This window comes from Canis lupus, chromosome 16 (assembly GCF_003254725.2).
Source record: "Canis lupus dingo isolate Sandy chromosome 16, ASM325472v2, whole genome shotgun sequence".
Lineage (NCBI taxonomy): Eukaryota > Metazoa > Chordata > Mammalia > Carnivora > Canidae > Canis > Canis lupus.
The window spans coordinates 26,284,831-26,303,103 of NC_064258.1; the positions used below are offsets into that span (position 1 = coordinate 26,284,831).

The 18,273-nt window shown below is 39.5% G+C and overlaps 1 protein-coding gene and 1 long non-coding RNA gene across 8 annotated transcripts in view; one reads left to right on the forward strand and one right to left on the reverse strand.

The window, feature by feature from the left end:
• Window positions 1-1,102: 1,102 nt before the first annotated feature.
• LOC112653645 (uncharacterized) lies at window positions 1,103-18,015 on the forward strand. Its single transcript, XR_003132355.3, has 3 exons — window positions 1,103-1,210; window positions 17,235-17,301; window positions 17,880-18,015. It is a non-coding gene; the product is annotated as an uncharacterized LOC112653645 (long non-coding RNA).
• Window positions 9,442-18,273, reverse strand: part of IDO2 (indoleamine 2,3-dioxygenase 2) — a 55,981-nt gene continuing 47,149 nt past the window's right edge. For 5 of the 7 annotated variants that reach the window (XM_025437314.3, XM_025437475.3, XM_025437662.3 and 2 more), the window contains 3 exons: window positions 17,957-18,008; window positions 11,539-11,687; window positions 9,442-10,167 (listed from right to left, as the gene is read on the reverse strand). In XM_025437314.3, the coding sequence (XP_025293099.3) occupies window positions 9,812-10,167; window positions 11,539-11,687; window positions 17,957-18,008 (557 nt within the window). In that variant the 3' untranslated portion in view covers window positions 9,442-9,811. Of the gene's footprint in view, window positions 10,168-11,097; window positions 11,275-11,538; window positions 11,688-17,956; window positions 18,009-18,273 lie in introns of all 7 variants that reach the window. The other 2 variants (XR_003132258.3, XR_003132251.3) reach the window with 2 other exon arrangements.

Below are 18,273 nucleotides of genomic sequence, written 5' to 3' on the forward strand. Positions count from 1 at the left end.
GTTCCTCCATCACTGCTGCAATAACCAGTGATCCCTGTCTCTGGATTAATCCCAGAACTAGGAGGCCAGATTGCAAATGCACTTCAGATTGCTCCCTCCTTCACCATTGAGGAGTCCTGGATGTGACCACAGGGTGGGCAGTGAGGAGGAAACTGTATTAATGTATATTTTTATTTAGAATGAAAAGGGACATGTGCTTTCATTTTCTGCTCTCTTTTCTCTCTGTGAGGGTACTTCTTGCAATTGCAATTACCATTGCCCCTAGCTTTTAAATTAAAGACATCTCGAGTAAATGGAACTGTTTATGAAGTATGAATTTAAGATTAGAGTTAAATGACCTGACTCACTGTTGACTAAAGGGTGATTCACTCTAGGGAAAATCTCTGCGCAAAGCCATTAAATGTAGACTCACCAATCAGGGCCACCATGTTAGGATCCTGTATATCTGGGGTGCTGCTTCCAAGAGTCACAGAAATTCACAGATGCAACCTGGGGCAGGAGTCCAAGTGACTAAATGCTGAAAACCAAGTCCTCTGTGAGATACTTCAGAGGCACTAAGACGGCTGGCTGGGATTCTGCTTTCACTGCCCCGCTTCATTTTCTTTACTTTATCAGCTGAAGCTGGATAATGATAGTATCCACCTGACAAGCCTGTGGTGAAAAATCAAATGGAATAATACTGTGAATGCACTTCGGAAATTGTACACATAGTATTATTATTATTTTGGCATTACTACTATTGTATGCTCTGAATGCTTCTATCTGAGTTATGCCTGATGCTCATGCTGTAAGTCTGTCAGCATTTAAGACTTTGCTCAATGTATATTTAAATACTAGGTGTTATACTATATGTTGGCAAATCAAAAATAAATAAATAAATAAATAAATAAATAAATAAATAAATAAGATTTTTCTAGTATAAAGTGTATTGAGGGAAAGACTCACAAAATAATTTGCCCCAGGCTGCAGATTTTAGAGGGCTAAGTAGACTCCTGTTCTCTGGTAAGACAGTTTCTTCCCCTTTTACCAGAAGTTCTGTGTTTGTACTGCTGGCTCTATCCCAAATGTGTTCTTGCCACACACTCTCCAAGCTTATTCATTCCTTCACTCATTGAAAGAATATTTACCAAATACTCCTATGCTGGCACAAGGGACTCAGCGGTGACTTCATGGAATTTATAGTCGCATAGAAGAAGCAGTTATACAACAGGTAATTGCAAATACCCTATTAAAGAGATCTGGAAATAGAGGCAGGTCCAAGTTTTAGGCAGCCAGGCTGCAGGTGGCAGGTGGGGGGTTGCAGCCAGGCCCCCCTGGGGCTGATGTCTGAATCGAGTCTTCCAAGATACCTGGGAGTTCATCAGGAAGATACAGAAGGGGAAGGTTCTGAGGAATTCCAGGCTCTATATATGGAGTTGAATGACTTAATTAGCCATCATAAATGATGAGGAGTTAAGATAACATGATTTCAAATAGCAATAGTCGCTCAAATGTTTCATGATACTGTTTGGAAGGAACAGATAGCCATGGCCTAGGGAGGGCCTGTTCAATGGAGCTGGTGGTTATGGGATGGGTGTTTCAGGTAAGGGAGAAGATGGGTTTCTCTGGTGAATGTCATTATTAAACTATAATTAATTAGTTTGTTATTTACTACCGTATTTGTCATAAATGTTCCTTATGTTTAATGCAAACAAGTAGAGTCCAGCCTAAATGCCAATGAACCAACTAGGGCTTAGAATAATTCGTGGTTAAGATCACAGACAGAACTAATTCCCAGTGCACACAGCCCAGGAACACCTCTTACACACTCAGCAGAGCATCACTGAATGTGAGAAGAGACCTCAGAGATCATGCAGTGCAATCAGCTCACTTCATAATCCGAGATTCTGAGGCTCAGTGAGGCAAGGCTATGTACCCAAAATGGGCACAGGAGGAATACACTCATCTAGCTACACGGCGGGTATTTATTTGCATAAAAATCCTGATCGTACTAAACATTTTCCAGCTCTGACCTAGGACTAACATTTTAGATGTAGACTGCTGTAAACTTATGGAATGCAACACATTTAAACAATTTACTCCTGACCTTGAGAACAGCTAGAGTTTCTTCCAACCTGAGAGCAGCTACTTATATAAGCAGGACTTCTGTTTCAGCGTAGCTAGCTGTGAGTTGAAGATAGTGTTGGGATTTGAGTGCCAGCTGCCTGGCTTTAGGTGAGGTGTGGGTTGCCTCACAGAACTCAGAGGGAGTTCATCCCCTGCTCCTGTCAACACCACCTCTACTCTCTTGTCCTTCTCCTTCCCTTGAAAATTTACCAGCATTGCTTAATAACCTAACTTAAGGTTTTCAGCCTATGGTAATTCAAAATCCTTGGGCAAGGTTAATGCTTTCCTTCTTTACCAATCTCTTATACCACAGAGTGAATTTTAGATTCTTTTCTGAAGAAAAGTTTCTAGAAACATGAAGGGCCCTGAGAAAATTTGGCTATTTAAGAAAGATAGCATACAGATGGGTTTGGTTGCCTACCTCAACGTGTATTCATCTCCTTCTTCCTTTTTTTAACAGAACACTATTTTTTGCTAAGTGTATGGTTGTTCTGTTTAAGGACTAAGCTTGCTAGTCTCTATTGTAGCCAAGAAGGCTATGAGACTAAGACATGATCAATAAAAAATGGAAGAAAAAAAAAGAGTAAGGGACTTCTTGGAAGTTTCCTCAAAAAGAACAGAAAATTATCCTTCTTTTCCATTTTCTTCTTGTGATCTCAGGGCAGATAGAATGGCTGGAGCTCCAGCAGCCATTTTAAACCAAGAAGTGGAAGAAACTTCCTGAAGACATCAAGGAACAGAGGAAGAAACCTGAGTCATTAATGACCCTATGGAGCCACAATTCTATCCCGGCGTATTTTAAAATATTAGAGAACAACAAACTTATCCTTAAGATATTTTTGATTATATAAAATATAACATTGTGCTGAGAGATGTCACCAAGATGAGAGTTGGTGGCACAGACAAGAGAAGTTAGAGGTGTGGAGGATAAACTTCCCATACTTTACAGCTTAGCCCATCCCATCAGGTAGTAGGATATAGCATTCCTTCTCCCAGAAAATTAGCTCCTTCTTACCAATATGCTTATCAGTCTGTAGCTCTGGGGACACCTGGGTGGCTCAGTTGGTTAAGCGTCTGCCTTCAGTTCAGGGCTCAGGTCATGATCCCAGGGTCCTGGGAGGGGGTGCCCCATCAGGCTCTCTACTCAGCGGGGAGTCTGCTTCTCCCTCTCCCTCTGCACTTGCTCTCTTTCACATAAATACATAAAATCTTTAAAGAAAATAAGTCTTTAGCTGTGATCCTAGTTCTAGCTGTTGTTTTGTTTTGTTTCAAAATCTACGTATCTCCACTTCTCTCACAACGCTGACATGATTTTGGGTTGATTTAAAATTAGATATTTTATATTATTTAGAGTTTAGAAGGAGTGATGGAAAGGTTTTTGTGTAGTGAATGTGATGGCAATCAAACCATCTAAGAAAAATATTTCCCTAAAAAAGATGAGAAAGCAATGCAATAGGAATTTCTCAATTTTTCCAAAGGCCTTTTTCTGGGGTTCTTAGATCATAAATTTCTCCTTTCGGGTGAAGTCTGAGAGGACAGAAATAAGTGGAACTCTTCTATGACTCTGTCTTGGGTTTATGAAAGCAAGCTTTCCTCCACACTATTCAACAGTGCATCTAACAGTCCCTGGAAATTAATAACAGCAATTATAATAGCAGTATGTGGTTAGATGATGTTTGCTCTATGTACACACTGGTCTGAGTGCCTTTTACATATAATAACTCATATAATTATCATACCATGTAAGTGTGATTATTACCCTAAAAGTGAAACATGAAGATTTTGCAAATTTATTGAACGGAGGAACTAGAATTTGTACCCAGGCAGGTGCCATGGAAAGGAAGGACGTTATGAGTAGATTCGTATGATCTTCATACCCTGTGTTGAGATCACTAATCTCAAATTTGTATTTACTATGCAGCTACAGGGGATTGAGTAGTATACAGTGTAGATTTGTTGTCTTCATTAGTTTCACATGAGAATTTTAAGTTCTCTGTTCAGTGTCTTTATTGGTCACTGGAAGTTAATGGAAAAGGAAAATGATAAATTAGGACACTCTAAGTTTGTGTTCTTTTATGCCTCTTTTGTTCTTTGACAGCAGGTTGAGCTTGGTAACAGTGAGCCGTTCAGCTAGATGCCACATTGCCTATTCTGTCCACTGACTCAGGCCATCCCCATTTCCCTCTCCAGAGTTTGCCATAACTCCAGTGCTTGCCGTAATAGGACATTTTTAACTGGGCCACCTATTTGCAGGTGCAGATTGCATCACTGAGCTATTGTCATAGGAGGTGTTCTCCACCAGTCACACATGGCTAAGTGCCACAGAGTTGGGATGGGTAAGGGGGCAATGAGGAAAGAAATATTTAATGAGTCATGATAGTTGTCTTCTCTTATACACAAAACCTCAACTAACCTTTTTCTAAGCCTAAGGCAGTTATTTGGCTTTTCCTGTTTCCTATATTTATGTGATCTTTCTCTTCAATGCTCAGTCCTATTACTAATCTTCACAATTTGGCAGCATTTAAGCTTCCCTGACAGTAAAGATCCTCGGATACGACTAGTCAGGGAAGTAAGATGAAGAATTCCTTTCCAGCTTTAAAAAAAGAAAAGAAAAGCATTGATGTTTTTCTTTTTAATAAAGAAAAATATAAAAAGAGGAATGCAAATTTCCACAGTTCTAGCACCCAGAATATCCCTATTAAAATGCGTAAAGAATGGTTTGCTTTTGGACACAGATATCTATCTGGATTGATTTATGTGGTTCTGTGTGGAGGCAGGGTTCTGGGTGATAACGTCTCCGGATTTCTGGACCCAGTGCTACTGTGGAGAAAGAGATACTTTTAAAAACTAGGAAAAAACCTTTGGCCTGTGAGATCAGCTGGCAATCCACACCTTGCTTGGAGCTTTGGGGCTGAGCATCGCGGGTCGCGATTGCCCTCTGGTGGTCGTGAGCCAGCCTTGCAAGCAAAGTTTAACCCGCTTGATCTGCATCAGACAATCCTCACTGCCAATGATTGCCAGGGCCTGGGGTGAAAGTGCAAATGGACATCCAGGTACCATTTCTGTTTACACATATGTAAAAATTATAAATTAGGTTAGCAAATAAATAAAAGATGTGCTATTATTCTACCTAAAAAAGATACTTTCTTTTTTTAATTTTTTCAAATTTTTATTTAAATTCTAGTTAGATAATATATGGTGTAATATTGATTTCACAAGTAGACTTTAGTGATTCATCACTTATGTATCACACCCGGTGCTCAACACAGCGAGTGTCCTTCTCAATGCCCATCACCAGTTTAGCCCATCTCCATTGCCCACTTCCATCCAGCAACCCTAGTTTGTTGTTTATCATTAAGAGTCTCTAATGATTTGCTTTCCTCTCTTTTTTTCCCTTCCCCTATGTTCATCTGTTTTGTTTCTCAAGTTTCACATGTGAGTGAAATCATATGGTATTTGTCTTTCTCTGACTTGTTTCACTTGGCATGAAATACTCTAGCTCCACTCATGTGGTTGCAAATGTCAAGATTTCATTCTTTTTATGGCTGAGTAATATTCCAGTGTGTGTGTGTGTGTGTGTGTGTGTGTACCACATCTTCTTTATCCATTATCATTTGGATGGACATTTAGGCTCTTTCCATAATTTGGCTCTTGTTGGTAATGCTGCTATAAACATCTGGATACATGTATCCCTTTGATTTGGTATTTTTGTATTCTTTGGGTAAGGATACAGGGTTAGCACTCTTGAGACCATTTGTGCAAGGTATTCTGGAGCTCCAGGCACCCAGAGCATGATTTGGAAAATGATGGTAATGGAGATGGTGTGGGCTCTTAGAGGACAGGTCTGGTGACCAAACTTGGTTACCTAAATCTGACTTGTGTTTACCACTAGAAATCCCATGTCCTATGAAAACCTTCACTGGGATGTTTTAAAGCCCCCACTTTTCAATCTTGTGTCAAAAGATTAAAAGAAGAATGAAAAATCCATATGATGGTAACCCTGTTTTAGTGTCAAATGGCTATGGTGCCGATTATCCATCTTCCATAGTTGTTGTTAGTGAGTTTTCCCCTGACCGTTTATGTTGACAAATGTAGTTCATGTTCACAGTGATGGACAGCCCATTACTGCTCGCTCTGAGTGATATGACCAAAGCCAGCACCTGAAGCAAGTCCTAATTCCAAGTAGGAACAGTAGACAGCAGATCTGCCTGTGGATGAACCATTGTGTTTTGTGTTGAGACAGTGTGAATATGATTTTTACATTGTGAGCATAGTCATCACATTTCCTGAACTCTCTTGGAAAGTTTACATAATTAAAATGAAAGCAATTACATATTATTTGTTCAAATATCTTATTAATTACTATTTACTGCCAGTGTTAAATAGCCAATTTTTTTTAATGATAGCATTTATGCAAGAGAGAAGTAAATAATGCCAAATATGGCAATATAATTTCAAATGGCTGCTTATTTTTCATATTTTAGTGATAAATTAATAACAGATACGTACATAATTACATTTTCTTCTTATTATTATCATTATTGTTATTTTGTCTAGTATGGCTGTGCCCCTGATTGGGTCTTTAAAAAGCTGATCATCCTAAAGGCAAGTTCTACTGGTCCCAGGACTCCTTGCCTTGTGAAGAAAGATATGGCCTGTGAAGGCTCAGAGTAGGGGTCTAAGGCCCTCTGCAAATGGCTCCCAATGTACAGTGACACCAAATTCTGACTGACACCTTTAAAAGAAAAATTATTTGTGGATAATTAAAGGCAAATACAGTAATCCAGTTTGGTTTGAAATCTATACAGCTGCCATAGAACCACGTGGGCCAATAGATTTGTGAGTTTACAAAGGAAATTACTTTGCAAACGAAAAATCATTTATTTTTGATGATGCTTACATTCAAGAACTCAGTTTTTTAATGTTAGTGGGAAGCAGATGCTAAACTGCAAAAATTAACTAGCGATTGCATTTCAGAAAGCAGTGATATCCGACTTCTTTATTAAGTTTACTGTTATATGAACAAAGAAAGAGAAGAACATTTCTTCCATTAGCAAAGCAAATAGGACATTTGTGCACCAGAAAATGCAAGACAGAACTTGGTGGGTGAAATTCATTGTTGTGGAAGGAATAATTGGCTTGTAGTTACCTCAAGTTTTTTATCCCAGATCTTAAATTGGATAGGATCTCACAGGTATCAAGCATTTCTTTATCATTGGTGTTTTGTTTTATTTTGATTTTAACCCAATATAGATTGGACTGAGACAACAAAAAACAAATTTCAGACTAACAACAGGGGAGGAGAAACTCAGTCTCTGAGCCTCACTGTCTTGGTTTGACATCCTGTAAGCTGAGAGTTTGGGGGATCCCGTTCACCAGCATGCAGCCTAGGAATGAGGAAGTGTAGGACCTGTGTGCCTGCAGAATGCACATGGCATGTTACCCAGGCCATTTAACTAGTATTCCTTTATGGTTTTTGTTTGCTTCCTTTTGAAATCATCCCTGAATCTTTACTAAAGTCTTCTAAAAATTACTAAAGTAATCCTAGCTGTATGTGGACACAGTATGAAAAGTAATTGGTGACCCCTTGACCCCGGTAGGACTAGGTAGAGTGGAGCAGCATAGATGAAGGTGACTCTCATGTACAAGGTTTAGGACTTTAAGGTCTTATCCCCCTTCCCAGATGAAGCTTACTCCTATAATATCAACTTTGAGAAACAATGGGTTGTTATTTTTATTAACAGAGACGATGGTTTCATTCTACATGGATCATGCAGCATAGAAAGCCTTTAGTTGTCAATGTGGTCAGGTTTTTTGGTGCAGTATTCTGTGCTTTTCTCTAGGGGTTTCTCTCCAATGCACTGCTACATCCTTTCCCAGCATCTCTTGGGGATAGCTGTACTCTATGCCATTTTTGTACCTCCTCTCCATCATTACAAAGGATGATTCTTCTCTGATAAAGATGTGGGGAGGGTGTGTGTCAGATACCATAACGATCCTAATTCAGGTTCTTCTCAAGGAGGCTTCTGATGGTTAACTTTATGTCACCATGGCTGGGCCATGATGCCAAGATATTTGGTCAAACATTATTCTGGTTGTTTTTGTGAGGCTGTTTTGTATGGATGAGATGAACATTTAAATGAAAAGGTAGCCAGTCTTTCAATTGTTGCATCGCTGGGCCTCCAGCCTACTGGTCTACCCTGCGGTTTTGGAATTTCCAGCCTCATAATCATACAAGCCAATTTCTAAAAATCTCTCTCTCTCATATATATATGATATATATATATATATCATATATATATGCTGTGTGTATGTGTGTGTATATATATATATATACACACACACACACACACACACATATAGAGAGAGAGAGAGCATGATGTATGGTATACTGTAATACCTATAGTATACTATAGTATATATGCAGTACATATAATATACATATAGTCAGAGTGGGGTTTAAGGGCCTAGGGGATGTGGAAAGTAGTCAGGTGTTTTTTCCAAGTGGCATGATATAGGACTTTGAAAGCTGAGTAATCTGAAAAGCCTCTTAGACAGGATGAGATAAGCTGTAAGCTCCATTCGACCAGTACCCATATGGGGAGGGGGACTGTGTCAGCAGATGTTAACTTGGGTGGAGGCTACCCCCAATGATCAGGTACTCTCCTTGATTGGTCCTCTGGAATCTAAATACTGTCCCAGTAATATGTGTGTGTGAATAGTGGGGCTGGATGGAGGGTAGCCTAAATTCGTGGAGTTTACCCTAAATTGGCAAGATTAAAGTTTTCTAGCTTTCTATTATTAGATGAAATGAGATCTTGAGATAGATAATGAATTGATCAAAAGTTACATCTATTTGTCAACTAAGTATGTGGATTTACTATTTATTCCCATTTTGATCATTTACTTCCAATAGGTCAATTAACTCATTTTACAAATACAAACTTTCAGTGTCAGGAGAAAGAATCATTCTTCTAAAAATGAAGAAGGAAACTAAAATAGAATTTGCAAATTGATGAAACATGTGAAAGAGCCTCATCCGTTCCCACATCATTAACTATTCATTGTTGTACCGGTGACTTCCAAGACTTATGTGAGCCTCGTCTTTCCTCCACTTCGCCATCGGAGCGTTTCCAACCTTCTGCCACAAACTCGGCATATGCAAGAAGGCCAGACGGGGCCCCAGACAATCTCTGGTTTTTGTTTTTTGTTTTTTTTTTTTTCAATCTCTGCTCTAATCCCTAAACCAGCACTCAGTAGGAACATAATAAGCTGTTAACTAAATGAATGAATGTATGAATATTTAACTTGCTTTTTAAAGAAATCAACAAGGGCATCTGTCTACGCGCAATTTTATTTGGTTTTTGAAATTTAGATTGGTTTTCTAACACTTTGCAAATAGAATAGGGGCACACTTGCTCCTCTGTAGCATTCTGAATGAGGAAGTGTCCAAAGCTGTTTGCTATTAAGCAGTAATCAGGGAAAGGAACGTTTCTGGCTGCAGAAATTTTCCTCTGTGAAGACAAACAGCTCTCAACCCAGGAGGAGATGGTGTTCTACAGTGCAGGAACATATATAAGGCTGATATCCCTTTCAGATTATTCCAGACATTCTTATTCTTCAGGCCCATGTGCGCTCCAAAGGGAGAGAGGGAAAGGGACACCCAAGTTTGCTGGTTTTGCATTGTTGGGCAGAGGGCAGTCTCTTAATCACTTTGGTGGAGAATTGCCTCTAAAGTCTTGTCCCTGACACTCTTCAGGAAGCTCAGAACTACAGTGCCACCTGTGCCCCTCTCTTCTAAGGCTTGTGATGGCCCAGGGAGATGGTTTGGCTTCCTGCCCTTTGCTTTGGTGGCCACTGTGATGAGGTATTTGGTCACCACAGTGATGTGATAGCTGCGAAGCTCCACCAGGGCCTCCACACACTTGTTATAGGTTGTCAGAAGTTGGTCATTTCCAGAGGACAGGATGTGGTCTCTCAGTGAGGGAGCTGAATGGATTTCTTCTATAAAGGCCTTATGGGAAGGAGGCATGTACTCCCTCATCCTGTGCAGAAAGTCAGCTGAAAGGAACAAACCAGAACAAGGTCATAGCTCCACATGGCAAGATAAGAGAGCCTGTCTACTTTTCTGGACATTAGTGCAGCAAAAACTCACTTTTGTTCTAACTGTCCAATCTACATTCCTGGCTCTTTTGCTCATAGGAGTCAAATACTATATCCTTGACTACTGATAGGAGATGGGAAGGAAAAATGAAGCAGCACATCTCAGATAACTAAGTTAGAACTAGATCTATCAGCCGATGTATAAATATGTATTGTATACCCACAGAGAGCAAAGTACCTTGCTAATAATCATCATGGGAGATATCTACAAATGTAAGGCATAAACCTTGAGCTGATTTGCTAAATACTCTGCTAAAATTTGCTTCCTAGGTGCTTTGTTTGGAGGGAATGCTAAGGAGGAGGAAAGTAAAAGACTTTTATAAGGGCAAGAAAATAAAGAATGACCAACTGTTTTTTCATAATTGCCTCAACGTCAAGTTGCTTAAAAATCAAATCAATAGGGGCACCTGGTTGGCTCAGTTAGTTAAGCGTCTGCCTTTGGCTCAGGTTATGATGCCAGGATTCTAGGACTGAGTCCTGCATTGGGCTTCCTACTCAGTGGGGAGCCTGCTTCCCCTTCTCCCTCTCCCCCTCCTTGTGCTCTCTCTGTCAAATAAATAAATAAAATCTTTTAAAAAATCACATCAATAGATATTTATAGGAAATATAGATAGATCAATCATTTATAGGATATCCATTATGTGTTTAATACTATCATAGTTCTTGACAACTGACTTTTGTGGATGAGACTGGACTCTATGACACAAAGTTCTAGTCATTTTTTCTAATCCAACTTGAAAAATCTGTACTCTGAAGGGCCTGTTTGCAACTATTAAACATTGGCTTGCTGCTGGCAGGTAAGGAAATGAATAATTTCCAGCTTCTAACCTGGTAGACTCCTCTTCTAGTCGAAACAGACTTGGCCTGAGGTTGCAGCAATTTTACAAGGAAAGGCTTTAGTGGAGGAGCTCAGACCCATCACCAGCTATATCCAGAGTTAGTAACTTGATGCCACAGCTTTCAAACTCCAGATCTCTCTCCCAGTTTAGAGACAGGAAGCTTCTGCTTAAGAATCCAAACAAAACTACAGGAAACAGCTGGATATATAGCAATGTTTTAAGATGGAAGTGAAACCCAATATCCTGCTGAGATCAAATATTAATTGACTTGACACAATAACATTTGGCAGGCACATCGCCTCCTGGTTGATTGGGAGAAGTATAGACTTTGTGACATTTTAATTTACACTTGGTCTTATCAATTGGTAAAGATATCTCTGTTTTTCCTTCCTGTTATGGAACAAAAAGAAAAAGAAAGTTTCTGACTTACCACTTTCCTTGCTATGACAAATGCCTAAGAATTCATCAAAGGCATGAAGCACTGTGCTCTGAGCTGCACTCCCTCCAGAGTACTTCAAGGGCTCTGTGGAGACTCCTTCATAGGTCAACCCCACAGGCATTGCTGGGTTATCCTTCCATCTAAGCCAGAGTAAAAGTCAAAGAGAAGGAGTGGGTGCTAGGAGTTAAGAGCATATTTTCTGATATGGAAATGTCAAGTAAGAAAGTAAACATAATTTCAATGCTAATTTTAGAACAAAAGACTGGATATTTTTGTAGGACATGTCCTTAACCATGCTTCAACATCATAACAGGCCACAGAATATAGCCCTTCCTTTCCTCAGTTGAAGGGTTATTCTAGAGAAGTAAAGGATATTTAGAGAAGAATCCTTAGCATTGCTCCTATGACATATTTACTAGAAAAATTCATTTATAAAGATGATATCAGTGCTGATCCATAGGAGCAATTTAGCGGCTCTGGAATAATCTTCAGTCCTTCTGCTAACCTTACTCTTGATGACCTGATATCTTTAACTCTGCAAGTAGAGCTTTGAAAGTAAACACACACACACACACACACACACACACACACACACACACACCCCTTTGCCCTTCCTTGAAACAGTTATAACAGTTGTCATGCTGAACTGTCAGTTGTAAATACTACCTGACTTTATGGGAGTACCTCTGTCAAATATATTCTTGATAACAGGTATTGATAATGAGGGCAGCGATAAAGAGAACACAGTGCAATCCTACAGGTTACCAGAGGGACATGTAGATGGACTGGAATTGAGGCCCTGAATCTTGTTCACATGAGGTGGGTCTTCCTCCCTTCCTCTCCTCTTCTGTCACCTTGATTCCATTTCTTTGTCTTTTTGTGTCTGAGTTGCCCTACTTCTACCTCCAACTATTTTATTCATTTCCTGGTCACATTTTTTTATAGGTCTCGACTAATTCCAGAGACTATGTGGGTGACTCCATAATAAAACAAAAACAATAGCACCAAGAACATATTCTAATTGTACTGCCAACATGTTACTGTATACACCCCCTTCACCTTCATGTTCTCATTTGACCTCTTTTGAGTAGATGAAGGCAGGTTTTTCTAAAACCCATTTTACAGATAAACAAAGACTCCAAATCTTTAAGGCTCCATATTGTTAGAAATGGGGAAACCAGAATGTAAATCCCAAACTTGTAATTTTCTATTTCCTTTTTCTTGAGATGCCTGCATATAGATTTTCACTTTTTACTAAGGAATAGAATCTTTTTTGTTATTGCCAGGAACAAGCCACAGTCCCTGCTGGGAATGGTTTAAATAACAGGCTTACACTGATGTCTCACCTTCTTCCTTTAATTCTAAAAGTCATTTTGCTCAAGAGAAGGGAAATGCATTACACACATGCAAGAGCCATAGCCAGACTGCTCTTGCTGTTCATGACCTTTTTCCAATACTTTCTTGAGGTAGGAAATGCTATAAGGAGCTGTGGTGTTTTCTTTGGAGGCTTGTTTGGTCAGATGTTCTATGGTTTCCACTACATGAATGTCAGAGTGGCCTTTGCAGTTGGGGCAGCATCACTCTAAATAGATGAGGCATAGAAAGCAGAGCTGGGGAGAGCAAAGGAAGGATTCTGATCATAAGATTAGAAGATGCTGTAGCTATTGGGAGAGAGGGTTCTTTTTCAGGCAGTTAAAGAATTTAATCTCAGCTTTGATATTTATTAATGGTGAATATTGGCTTGGTTAATTAACCTCTCTGAGCCTCAGGTAAGAGATACTAGGATCCATCTTACTGGGTTGTTGTGAGAACGAATTAAAATAATACCTGCTCAGTGCCTGAAACATATTAAATATTTGCTAAATATTAGCCATTTTATATTATTCAGGTGAGTTGGAATCTCTGCTCCCTCCATCATTACGCTGCAACTTTGCACACACCTTTGTGAGTCTCAGTCCTAAATTGCACCTACTTCCTAAAGCTGCAGCATAATTAAATGGGTTTATGAGAAGTTTTATGACTTGTCAGAGCTCAGAGCACTGCTTCAATAAAATCTCTAAATAACCATTTATGGGGAAGGAGTATTGAAAAAGTGAGCAAAGAGAGGCCACACTGGTTCAGAGCTGTCTTTGCCATCCTGTGGATGATCTCAGATAGTCAGTCTGGTCTCTTTCAACAGTCTCCTCCTCATCATGAACGCTTTAAGTGTTGGACTTTATCAGGGCTCAATCTTTCGGCTTCTTGCTACTTTCACTTCCCAAGTGGTCTTATCTAGCTTCATTGATTTAAAAAGCAACTATATTAAGACAATTTAAAAGCATACACGTTTACCTGGATCTCTCCATTATGGTCCAGACTCATGTATTCAACCACCTACTTACAGATATCACCACAGGAATGAGCATGTCCCAAACTGAGCTCCCAACTTCCCCTCTCTTTTGCCTAATTTGTTCCTCCTACAGCCTTCCTCATCAGAGAAAATGGTAACTCCTTCCTTTCAGTGGACCAGGCCAAAACCTTGGTGTCATCTTCATCTGATCTTATTCTCTCCCTTCTGCATGCAATCCAATAGCAGATCCTGTCTACTTTACCTTCAGTCATGTCCACAACTGAACATTTCTCAGCACCTCTGCTGCTTCCACTGTAGTCCAAGCTAGCATCCTGGATTGTGGGATAGCTTCTTTAATACTTTCCTGGCTTCCAGGCCTGTTCTCAAATCATCTATTTTTCACTTAGAAGATAGATTAGTGATTCAAACTTAAGAGAGATCATGTCATTTTTATCCAGACTTGCTACTACTGACTTTCTCTCTCAGAAAGGAGCCAACAAGCTCTGACATGATCTGGTCTTTTGCTATCACTTCTATCTTTTGCATTCTCCCCCGTGTGTATTCCATTGCAGTGATACTGGCCTCGTTGCAACAATTCCTCCATGACAAGCATGCTCCAACCTCAGAGTTATTGCAATGTCTGTTCCTTTTGTTTGGAATAAATATCTAGGTGTTTTAGTTCTCACTTCCTTCAGATACCTGCACGAGTGTCACTTAGAAGTGTGGCATTCCCAGATCATAATAAATAAGAAACTTCAGCTACCATCCCTATCTCTCCCTGATGTCCTATGTCCTACTTTGCACTTTCCCACATCACTTATTGTTGTAACATATAATATATACTTACTTTAATTATATTAATTTATGCATTATCTGGATCATATCATTAAAATGTAAGCTCCATGGGAATGAGTTGCTATTTTGTTTTATTGCACCATACCTACAACTAGGAACTGTGCCTGGCACATGGTAAGCACTCACTAAATAGTTGATGATTGAATGAGTGAAAAAAATATCACTCCATAATTCCATATTATATGTCTAGAATATGTAGACCCAAAAGTTTGTCTGGAAAGGACCTAGCAGCCAGCTCTAAAGAGCTCAGATGCTCAAATGGCCAGGAGACATCAATCAATCTCTTTTTGGTGCCTCAAATGAAGAGGATGTGTTAAAGCCACATTGAAGGTGACAGGGAAAACACCAGCACATAAGTCCAAAAAGATAAAATAAGGGGACCTACTTTGAAAACCCATGTTCTCCACCTATGATGAGATTAGTCTGAGGATGGGAAGTAGGATTTCTCTGACTTAGACCAAGGACTGCTCCCGTGTACTCTCAGGCCTAAACTACTGTTGGTAAAAGAAAAGAATTAGTTTCCTTTCAAATCTCTGTAGGCAAGGTTATTTTTAGTCTTTCTCATAGCATATTTCTAAGAAACCTAAGAGGAAATGTAAACAGAAAGAAAAAAAGAAAGAAGTGAAGTGACATTTTCCACAGGGGCTGATGACTTCCCTGGAAATTTAATGTGAGAGGGAAATAAAAAGAATACTTTTAATCTACAGATGATGAAACTCTCCCAAATAAATTTTTCTTAAAAAAGCAAATGAAAACAACAAATCAAACATAGGACAAACCAAGAATATGGGAGTAGATTTCGATTTTTCAAGACAAGTCTTGGGAATTCTCAACAGTCTAGATGATTCTAGTCATCCACACTTATCAATAAATTTAAGATGTATTGATATTCAGATGTAGTTGTGCTACATGGGAAATATTTTTGAGAATCAGGCAGAGGGGAGACATTCATGTAGATCAAGATAAAATGCATCACTGACCCAGAACTTATTTTAATGAAAACAATATGCCCTTGCAGTGACCATTTCATCATGATGGGTAGAATTTTAAAAATATTGCCCCAAGGGGCAGCCCCAGTGGCTCAGCGGTTTAGCGCCACCTACAGCCCGGGGCGAGATCCTGGAGACCCGGGATCGAGTCCCACGTCAGGCTCCCTGCATGGAGCCTGCTTCTCCCTCTGCCTGTGTCTCTGCCTCTCTCTCTCTCTCTCTCTCTTCTCTCTGTGTATTCTCATGAATAAATAAATAAAATCTTAAAAAAAAAATTGCCCCAAGATTTCTGTTCTAGTTCCTAGAATTCTTCATATTATAAGCTTGCATGCCTATCGATATGATATACAGCAGGGCAAAAGAGACTTTGCAGATGTAATTAAGATTACTAATCAGTTGACCTTAGTACAGGGAGTTTTCTGCATAATCTCAGTGGGCCCAACCTAATCACATAAGACCTTAAAAGCAGAGTTTTCCTCTGGCTAGTGGCAGAAGGAGAATTCGGAGAGATTTAAGTGCTAGAAGGATTGGAAGCTCCATGGTTGCATTGCAGGATACCATGTGGCAAGGAAAACAGGAGGCCTCCTATCCGACAGCCAGCAAGGACACAGAGACTTCAGTTTCAAAACCACAAAAAAAAAAAAAAAAAAAAAAAAAAATTGGATTTTACCACAAACCTGAATGAGTTTAGAAGCAAATGACTCCTCAGACTCTCCTGACAATGGCTCAGCCCAGCAGATAGCTTGACCTCAGCATTTTGAGACCCTAAGCAGAAAACCAAGCTGAGTTTGCCTGGCCTTCTGACCTACAGAAATGTGAGAAAATAAATGTGTGTTGTTTTAAACTGCTGTTTTAACTTGTTATGCAATAGTGGAAGACTAACACAAATTTGTTATGCAATAGTGGAAGACTAACACAAATACAAATTTGACAGCAAAATGAAACACAGTGGATTTTCCAGAATTAAGTACTTCTTAATTCCGGTCTATTTAAAATGTTTTTAAAAATGACCCTTTGTTCTCTAATTCTACCAAAACCTATCTACATGTTTTGCTTAACAATTGTTGCTGGAATCACTGTTGTATAATCAAATCTTTTGTCTTAACCCTGAGCACATGCAAAATGCACAGAGAGCAAGAAGAGTTCTAAGGATAGATGATCTCTTTGGAGAGGATTTTGGGACTGAGTAGGCATACAGCAGAAGTCTGAACTCTGAGAAACACCCCCAATTCCATTCTGCACCCTTCCCCATTTTTCTTGTTTCCTTATAAATCAGGTACCCATCACTCTCCAGTTATTTTCTGGAGACCTTCTGGCTTCCATTCTCTGAGCCCGACTGAGGCCACACTGGCCTCCCCTTTGAGTGTCTCACACTCCAGACCTACTCAATCTAGAGAAAGTACTGAGTTCACGTTGTCATTCCCTTTTTGCACCAATGTAATATACCACTAAATCTACTGATAAATCAACAAATCTATGGTTTTGGTATTGGATTTGTCTCTGATTACTTTCAGGCACAGCTTCAGATTCTTTCTGTCAATAGCACTTCAGCATCTCCTCATTATCAAGATGGAACACGAGGTGAGTTCTATTTCACATTTTTCACCTCATTCATTCACTATTTTTGTTTTTCCCTATTCACCATTAAAAAAATCAAACAAATACACTTAATTTCTCTCAATTAATATGAATAGGAAAGGAATTTGATTAAAACATGTCAAGATAGAACTAATGTATTTAAAGGAAGAAATGTATCTAAGGGTAGAGTTCTGTAACTGGAGAAATGACAGGCTATGTGACAAAAGAAGAGACCTGCAAATAGAACAAATGGCTTGGGGTAGCTCTTCTAGGAACATTAGAAGAAAGCTATTAAGCCACTTTCTATGCTCTCATCTGCCTTGGTAACAAGGGGAAGAGAATGGATATAAATGATCCAGCTTCGTGGTTACATACTGGCTTTTTTTTTCTACCACTGAGATGGGATTCTAAGTGAATACAAATGAATCTAATATGATGGTCTAAGGAAAATTATTACAAGCTTAAATATTCAACCTTCAGTGTCATTTGTCATGCAGGTGGTACCCCACCTCTTTTATCCAAGGGTGGATCCAAATGATCACTTTGCTAGCAAGGGTTTCTTGGTGTGTTTCTTGCCATAGGAAGCTCCCATCTCCTCTCAGAAATTTGGCATATGCTACAGAGGCCTCATGCAGGAAAACAATTGAACTTTACTTACCCAGAGAGAAAGATCCGGATGACTGCATAAAATATGTCTGGATCAACATAATCTGGAGAAGCAATCAAAATGTGAACTTTACTACAGGCAAAGAAAGCAATTGGTTACATGTGCTTGGGTCCTGCTGCTCTCCTGGGGCCATCTCCTCTATCTGATCTTTGTGGAAACCTGGAAGGAAGGCCATAGCAGGAGGGGGATGGAATGTTCTCTTCTGTGGCCCCTCACTGGCACTTACAGAATATTAAACTGTTCCAAATGCTCCTCTCTTCTATTTGTGGCACTTCCCTTTCCTGAACTTCATAACAACAGAAGGAGTG